Raw genomic sequence first — 9,388 nt, 5'->3', positions numbered from 1 at the left:
AAATACCATAGACCTGGTAGTGTAAACAACAGAAATTTATTCTTTCACAATTCTGGAGCCTAGATGTCTGAGAGCAAGGTGTTGCTGGAATTTGTTTCTTCTTAGGCTTGTTCTTGGTTTATAGAGGTCACTTACTCACTGTGTCCCTATGTAGTGTACATGTTTGTGTCATAATCTCTTCTTATATGGGTACCAGGCATATTGGATTAAGGCCCACTCTAATGACCTCATTTCAATCCAATTACCTCTTTAAAGACCCTGTCTCACATACAGTCAAATTCTGAGGTATAGGGGGTTAAAACTTCAACATACTGTTTTTTTCAGGGGTGGGGGAGGACATATAAACAAGCAGGAGGTAAGGAATCTGGGAAAAACAGACTTCTTTTCAGAATGTAGAAAAGAAAAATAAAGTTACTGGAAGAGAAAGCAACAGATTGGATCCAGGACATGGGGAAAGATTTGTTTTTGATAATTTTAGATAGTGAAAAGTGGAAGGCAAGTGACTTCTTGGCTATTGTGGCTTATGTAAGCAAGGTATATGATAGAAGCTACTTTCTCCCTAAAGAGCTTATATTTCTACAGAACTTCCTGGAGATGAGGAACTAGATTGGTAAAGTCTAAGTTTTCATTAGCAGAAACTCAGATTCTGAAAATTCCATCTACCCAAACCTACTTTTCATCAAGTCATACTTTCTTGTTTGCAAGTCAACTAACATTTCCATGGTTTCACCAATGCTGGGTTTTATTGGAAATCTTCCTTATGACAGGGGTATCCAGGATGTGCCCTGTGTTTCCATTAATTTTCTCTAATAAGAACAATTTCAAATCAACTACTCCATGAACTGGTCTTGACTCTTCCAGGGGTCCCTTTCCTCAAGCCTCTGACCGTAGAAAGCTTGCCGGGCCGTAAACACTGCTGCTACCATTGTCAAAGGCATACCTTTGTGACATATGTGCAGATCTTACCTCCCAACTTGAGTATAAATCCTGTCTTATGTAGGGATCAGCTCAAGGACAAGAGGTCTGCAAGGACACAGGCTATCTGATAAAACCCACAGGCTAGAAGCCAGGTTACATGAGGTGGGATCCTCAGGATACTCGAAGTGGTAGTTTAAAACTTGTTACTAAATTTCTAAATTCTTTGAAACCTCTAAACTCAACTCAGTTTATCCATGTCCACTTCTCCTAATTCAGTGGCTTTTTGTGACCCTATGTGAATTCAGATGCTGGGTCATAAAATTCTGTGCAGCTCTCACCTTCTTCTCTGGAACACTCATGCTGGGAACCAGAGCCACTGTGTTAGAATTCCAAACACTGAGGCCACCATGCTCTGAGGTTAAGTCACATGGAAAGCCCAAGGGTAGATAGATGTTCTAGTCGTCAGACCCAGTCTTTGACTCATCCCAATGCAGACCAGCTACATGAGGGACCAAATCACTCTTAGGTGACCTTAACCTCAGTCATGGAGTCTTCCCAAGCGAGGTAAGCCAGGACAGTATGGAGCAACCCTCTATGCTCTATCTGAACTCCTGGCTCTCAAAATCCATGATAATTCACAGTAAAAGAATTGTTTCAAGGCACCAAGTCTTGAGATATTGTAGGTGGCAATGATAATAATAGAGCACAATATTAGGCTTTATCCCATCAAATCTCCACAGTCTATTGTTTCTTCTCTTCTCTTGTTAGCATCATTGTTCTCTCTCTGAAGACAAGAGGTTTTCCTTGTAATGTGAGCCCAATATGGTCATCCCATGCTGGCTTTCCATCCTCATTTGAACACACAAGAGTGATTTTGCATCATAATTCCAAACACCTACGAAATGGAATTCAGCTGTCAACTCACATGATTACAGTGTTTGCAACATTCAAGATACATGGATGATATCCAATATCTACATGTGCTATGCATACATTTACTACAGACTGACAGCCCTCTTTCACTACTCTCATTTTTTACCACTCATTCCTCTGTGAAATTATATACCTGTCCTATTTACACTGTCTCCCTTGCTAAAAATATAAGCTCCACAGGTCAGTGACTGGCAATCCTGCCATCCATTGTAACTTCAGCAACTAGAACAGTATCTAGAACTCAGTAAATATTCAGGAACATTTATGGACTTTAGAGATTACACTTAGAGATTATCAGATATACAAGTTAAGGGTCATAAAAAGTTCATCTTTCCATGACTGTGGTGAGGACTTGGAAGAACTGGGGCAGTGGCTAGTAGAAAGTGACCATTCAAGTCTCTCTGATCTCATGTCTCTTCTTGGGCATATGCTCAGATTGTGAGGGAAGTAAATGGCAGAAGTGACTTTGGGAATGTGAAGGGAACAAATAACAGACGAATGTAAAGGCAAAGTAACTTTGTCTTAGATAAGAGACATAGGAAGTCATCCTTAAAAGCAAACATCTAAGGAGACATGAGGAGCAGGCCCCTCACCAGGAAAATAAAATATAGATAACGGAGACTGAAAAGCATCTTTGAAAACCATCCAAAGAGATGAGAAACAGTCTCCTCAAGGAAAGTAGCACATAAAACTTCCACCATGATAGCAAGAGACAGTCATAAAATGTTGGGTCTCACCAAGATAACAAGAGGTAATCATATAATGTATATGATGGCCTCAAGGACAAGATGGACTAACAAACCTTCCTAGAATGTCCAGCTTGATAAGGATGAGGGGACAGCCAAATGATCAGGTTCATTGAGAAGATAATTAGATGACATCCAATTACAGATGTAACTTCAAGGTAGAATAGAGGGTGCCTAAGTCAGGCAGAGCCCTATATTATCCTAGACTTCATCTGTTCTTTGGCTTAGCTCTTTCCTAAGTCCCACCCGTCAAGATGTTGCTATTATTTCAATAAACTTTGTGCTTGTTTTACTCTTCTGGTCCAGCATCTTCAATCATCAACTTTGCCAGAATATGAACACAGGATCAACCATCCAGTTTCAAGATTCCCAATAAATCTAAGTTTACTATGATTCTATGATGGTATTGTGGTTTTGGCTTATTTTACCTTTTTGTTTGCTAGTGTTGGACATGTGACAACCTAAAAATAAAATGATTTTTCAAAAGTCATCCAAATCCCTACCTTTTTTTTTTTTTGGTACTGGGGTTTGAACTCAGCCTCACACTTACTAGGCAGGTGCTCTATCACTTGAGCACTCTACCAGCCCTGTTTTGTGTTGGGTATTTTTGAGATATGGTCTCCAGAACTATTTTCCCAGGGCTGGCTTCGAACCAAGATCCTCCTGATCTCTGCCTCCTGGGTAGCTAGGATTACAGATGTGAACCCCCATCTCCTAGCTCTGAACTAACTTTCTATTACTCAAGAGCCCATAATCTGTTTATCTTGCTGCTCATCTCTTCCTGGTGGCTGGTGACTGCTACTCAAACATCCAAGACAGGAATGTGGACTAGCTACACAATAGCCCTCCACTGAGGACTGTCTTTCCAAAGGAGAATCCAGTAGATGGACAGATGTGAGAACCAGGGGCACACTGGGGCCTTCTTTAATTTCAGAACAGGACCTCTTATACATTGTTACTGGGGATGGAAAGCAGCACAATTCCTATGTGCTCCTTTCCATACACTGGGGAAATATTGGCCCCAGAGATACAAAGGTAAAAATACAAAAAGACACGTGCACTCTGCCGCAATATTTCTGACAATAATAGACTGAAAACAACATAAACAGCAATCAAAAGCACCTGCTTGAAAAAAATTGATGTGTTTTTATAATGGAGAATTAATAGAAAATACGGTTCTATGGAATCATATTCAATATATTGTTAGGCAAAACAAAAGGATGGCTAAGGAAAGTGTGTAGTAGTATGCTGTCATTTACCATTTGTCTGTGTTATTTTGTGTGTGTTGGGGGAACTGGGGTTTGAACTCAGGACTTCACACTTGCAAAGCAGGAACTCAACCACTTGAGCCACACCTCTAATTCATTTTGCTCTGGTATTTGGGAGATGAGGTCTTGCAAAGTATTTGCCTGGGCTAGCCTTGAACTGCAGCCCTCCAGATCTCACCCTCCCAAGTAGCTAGGATCATAGGTGTGAGCCACTGGCATAAAAGGAAAAAAAAATTATCTATGCAGAAGGAGGAACAGGGTGGAAGGGATGGGATTAGATGACAGACTTCTCTGACTACATCTTATTGTGTGGATTTGATTTTGGAGTTAAGTAAATTGTTTAAATAATTGTAAAAACAATTAAAATTGCAAGCAACTTCAGCAAAATGAAGTGAAACTATCCTGATTATAGTTTAGGGCATAACTACAGAGAGAGGAGCTATACTCCAAGTGATTTTAAAACAGCAAGTTAACTGTACATCATTAATGATATGAATTTAAGAATAAAAAATTGCAAAAGAATTATTTAAATTTTTTCAGTAATTGTATTTTTGTAATGTTGATATTGTTATTTTACAAATTTTTTTAAATGTATAATTATTTCAGTGATGTTGAAAAGGTCTTCAAAATGAAAGCAGATATAGGATCAATGAAGTTTTGTTAAAAACCAAAAAAATCTTGCTGGGTGTGGGGGCACATGGTCTATAATCCCAGCATTTAAGAAGGGGAGTCAGGAAGATTGAAAGTTCAAGGCTAGCCTGGGCTACATAGCAAGACCCTGTTTCAAATAACTAAAGCAAAACCAAAAAACCCACAAAATTGAATTGAATTGGAAGAATAAACTCATGTAGTGTTTTATCTTAAAAAAATAATACTGATAATACATTCCTAGTTCTATCCAGTAAAGGCAAAAAACAATGACCTAACCACTACCAGTGAGCCCTCCTGACCCCCAAGTCCTGATCTCTAGTCACTCTAATTATCATTCCCGACCAGAAGGAAGCACGGATTCTTGGAAAGAATGGCTGATTTCAGGGCCCAGCAGAAAATATGCAAGATAAACTAAAATCATCTTGCCATACAAAATAACTAGTATCAAAGACTCATAGGGTCAAGTCAAAAGGAATCACCCAATCTGAAGCAACTCCCAAGGGCCAAAGGCAGGACAATTTGAGCAACAATATGACAACAACCTCCATCCCTATCTGACCTTTTTTGTGCAAACCAAATTCCAGGGTAACTGAGAAATAGATGAAAGGAAGCTTCTCTTTATAAAGTATGTCAGATAATAAATGAAGAAAAAACAATAGCCCTAGAATATTAATCAGAGCCCTAAAGAAGTAATGGAGCTACATAATAATCATCAATGACTGATAACAATAGGAGAGACAACCAGATGTTATGGCTCCACTGAAGTACCTGTCACCACCAATAAAGTGGCCTGCTAAAAAAAAAGCTAACTTGAATCTAACTAAATATCTAGATGCAACTACCAATTTATAAGAAATAGTACAGAAAAACACACTGAAAAATACCTCAGAGGTACATTCAGGAGAATCTGAACTATGAGAAACTCAATAGAATAAACAACCCAATATTCTGCCCTCTAACAAAACCACCAGGTTATTCCAAAATATGCTAAAATGTGGGAACCACTGCAACAGATTAAAGGAGACTTAAGATTCATATCAATAAACTACAGTGCATGAACCTAATTCAAGCTAATACAAATGAAAAATCTTGAGTCACTAAGGGAAATTTAAACAATATTTTAAGGTAGTGATGAATCGGTTTTAATTTTTCGGATGTGAATGGCATGGAGGTTATGTTTTTTTAAAAAATCTGATCTTCTAGAGACAGGTGCTGAAATATTTATACAAAGTCGACTTTATTCAAAGTCGTCATGAGCTGCAATGAGATTTGATGCGACAGTTGGCCATGTGTTGATTATTGAAGCTGCAGGTTCACCCAGAGTTCATTATATTATTCTACTTTTGTTTATGTTTGCAACCTTATATGATAAAAAATTTTAACACCCTCCCAAATAATATGAATCTATATTACCTGGAAAGAGGTGCGAATTAATACTAATGTAGCACAGATGAGCTATGATAGGACCAAGAAGTGGGTGTCCATTAGGAAAAGTAAGAAGAGTATTGCTATAGTTTGGATCTGGAATGCCTCCCAAAGGTCTATGTGTTAAAGCCTTGGTCCCCAGCTTGGCCCTACTGGGAGATGGTAGGAACTTAAAGAGGTGGTCTTAAGTCATTGAGGTTGTACCCTTGAAGGGGATTGTGGGGCATGGTGCTCTTCCACTCTCTTTGTTTTGATTCCCAGCCAAGAAGAGAATAGGCTTTGCTCTGCTACACATTGCTGCCATGATGGACTGCTTTGCCACCGGCCCAAAAGCAATGGGGAAAACGTCTCATGGACTGAAACTGTGAGCCAAAATAAACCGTTAATCTTTATAAAGATGTATCAATTATCAAAGCTATTTTGTTACAGTAACAGAAAGCTGACTAACACAGTATAAAGAACAAGATACTACCCAGAGGGGAGATTCAAGCCAAAATCCATCAGAGGGGGTCCCAGTCAGGCACTCATACTGTGGTGCCATGGGGACTGGGGGCTCAGAGAGTGATTTCAAGAAGACAAGTTTGATGGTGGATGATCTTGGTGATGAAAATTGTTACTTTACATTGGTCCTGTTTGGCATCAAAGTCATCATCATATGTCAGCTCGGTGGTTTACGCTATAGATCTCCCAAACTATTCCCTACCTGTTGGAGGTGGCAGGATTGTCCCCCACACACCTCCATCCCTTGCAGGAAAAAAGAATTAATCATAGTGACATCTCACTTTCAGGAACATGGCACTTGGACTCTCCCACCTGGTGTTCTGCACAGGTGACTGGGTGGCATGCAGGCTTCTGACCAGTCATATCACCATTTAGAAACAGAAGGCTGTGAATAATGTTTTAATAAGTATCATAATGCCCCAAAAAAGCAGGTTTGCAGACCCTTGTTCTATTAGAGAGATTTCAGCTGAGCTCATGGGAGAAGGAAAATCTCACAAGCAACTCTTGACCATGTCTCACTGTTTGTCTCACAAAAAAGGGTAAGGATAAATGATTCTAGAAACAATCTTTGAAAAGGGCTTATCACTAAGCTAGTGACACACTTCTTCTGTCTCCATCTTATACCAGGGCAATTACAAAGAATTTTTAAAGAAAATATGTGAGAAGCAATCTTACTGGTAGATGAACATCTATCTGGACATTGAAACTTCCTCACAGCACACCTGACTTTTACTTTGAACAGTCTCCCCCACCCTGCTGCATCGACAACCTTGGCCAGTTTTCCTGCTTCAGTCACCTGAGGACGTTACTCCATGGTTCTTTCATCAGAAGAAAGCCATGGAATCAAGGCCAATTTGACCATTTTCCTAAACTCTCCATGGCCAGATGTCCTTACCAATCTTCCATGTGGCCAAGACAAATTCAGAGTAGTGGAGCAATCCTAAGCATTACCTCTGCATTTTTTCTCTTACTCATTTACTCCAGTCTGTCCAACCCAGGCAAGAGAGAGCCAGCTCTCCCCTCCCAGAAGGCACCAGGCTGTTTCATGCTCAGGGAGAAGTCAGATGGGCAAGGAACAGCAGGCTGTATTTCTTCAGTTATGTTCTCAGACAGGATGTCTCAAAAGGGAAGTAATTCAGGCAGAATCCATGTTTTCATGTTGCTTTGTTGGTCCAGAAGAATCTGTGTGGGGTTTACAGGCCCTCCTTGCCCTGGCAGGCATGGCACAGGGGAATGTAGACAAGAACAACATGCTGGGTGATGGGAGGGAGCTGCCCTCTATGCCAAGTGCACAGGGGCATGAATGGACCTTCAACATAGCTGGAACCACGTCAGTCATAATAAGGCGGAGCTATCACAATGCAGAATGGTTGACTATCAACTCAGACAGACACCATGAGCTTTTTCCTCTCCAGCTAGTTCAGACTTACAATGCCATTCATACAGCATTCTGAAAAGCGCTGGGAAAAAACAAAGATTTGAGAAAGTTAGTGCATCATCTAAGGGAGGGTCTTAAAGCAGAAAAAATGTGATGGTGGCACAGTTTGGATTTTGTGGCTATACTGTGCCACAACATGGGGACAGAGTGCACCATTGCCTTGGAACCTTGGTGAACAGGGGCAGGGGCAAGGTGGAGGGGAGAGACATCTGTTGCAATCCGTGCCCACAGCTGTGTCCTTGGAGTAGAGAAATCATCCCAGGTCTCCATACTCCAGTGTCCCCATGGCACCCTAGAAGTCATAGGGGGATACAAAGATGGTAACCTTGGACACGTGGTTGGCCTGGAAGGAGCGTTCCAGGTATTCTGACATGTCAACATCTACCTCCACCGTCTGAGGCCCCTCCAGGGTCTGGATGAGGATCAGTTCCCCTGTCTGCCGGTCTGAGCGCTGCATCACAAAATGTCCACGGCTGCTCCCACCCACAATCCCAAACCTCAGACTGTTGGGCCCAGGTCGGCCAGGAGCTGAGGCTGTGGCCATGCGGAAGAGTGTGATGGGCGTCTTCAAGTTGGAGGGCAGAGAGAGGTAGTGGAAGGAGATGGTCTTAGGCAGATGGCGGCAGGGTCTGCTGTCCATGGGACAAGGATTTCGCTCACACTGGCTGGAGCAGAGGCAAAATGGAGGCAGTCAGATTTGGAGGAACTCAAGAAGAGCCCCACCTGCTCTCTTGCAGAGGCCACCTGGGTGACTTCTCCAGCCATGGGTCCCTCACCCAGGAGCTCTGGAGTTGTAGGCAAGTGAATGTGGCTAGTATCAGCCATGGCTAGGGAAGGGTTGCTTTTGTTCCTGATCATGGGAACTCCAGGTGTGTGTGTATGTGTGTGTGTGTGCATGCGCCCACACACACACATGCATGCATGGACATGTATGTGTCTATGTGCTATTACTATAGTCTTTACAGTGGAATAAAGTCTAAGAAGATTATGCAATGATGGAAATGCTGGTATTTGAGCCAAGTGCCCTTTCTTCAGGTGCTAAGACCTCCCTCAGTCATGGTGGGACCCCAGCAGTTAGCAACACCCTGAAATGTGGTGCTCCACAAGTGCCAAACTTTCCAAATATGTTTATTCTTTTTTTTTAGGCACCACTGGAGTTTGAACTCAGGGCCTTGTGTTTGCTAGGCAAGGTGCTCTACCACTTGAGCCATAGCCATAGCCCTCAAATATGTTTAAAGCAGGAAACCCTATCTCCATTAACCATTTGGAATTAAAGCCTTGTAGAAATGCTTTCAATATTTCTCTATCTTATCAAACATAAAAGACAAACACAACCTAGCATATTTGCTGGTTCTTTATCAAGATTAAGCAGGTCATATGCACATATGGAAATGTCATGATGAAATCCCTTACTGTGTTCAATTTAATACTTGACAAAAAAAAAAGATTTCTCAGGTCAAATTTCACATGGGGCTGTTAATTTAATGCTTTGAAAGGCTACAACAGAC

At 41.3% G+C, this 9,388-nt stretch overlaps 1 protein-coding gene across 1 annotated transcript in view; it reads right to left on the bottom strand.

The window, feature by feature from the left end:
• Nucleotides 1-290: 290 nt before the first annotated feature.
• Fbln7 (fibulin 7) overlaps nucleotides 291-9,388 on the bottom strand; it is a 50,905-nt gene continuing 41,807 nt past the window's right edge. Inside the window, exon 8 of the mRNA XM_020181480.2 lies at nucleotides 291-8,545. Within this exon, the coding sequence (XP_020037069.1) occupies nucleotides 8,173-8,545 (373 nt within the window). The 3' untranslated portion in view covers nucleotides 291-8,172. The remainder of the gene's footprint in view (nucleotides 8,546-9,388) is intronic.

The sequence above is a fragment of the Castor canadensis genome, chromosome 12, assembly GCF_047511655.1.
Source record: "Castor canadensis chromosome 12, mCasCan1.hap1v2, whole genome shotgun sequence".
NCBI lineage: Eukaryota > Metazoa > Chordata > Mammalia > Rodentia > Castoridae > Castor > Castor canadensis.
The sequence above is the reverse complement of the archived record's forward strand: the minus strand, read 5'-3'. Positions and strand labels throughout refer to the sequence as shown.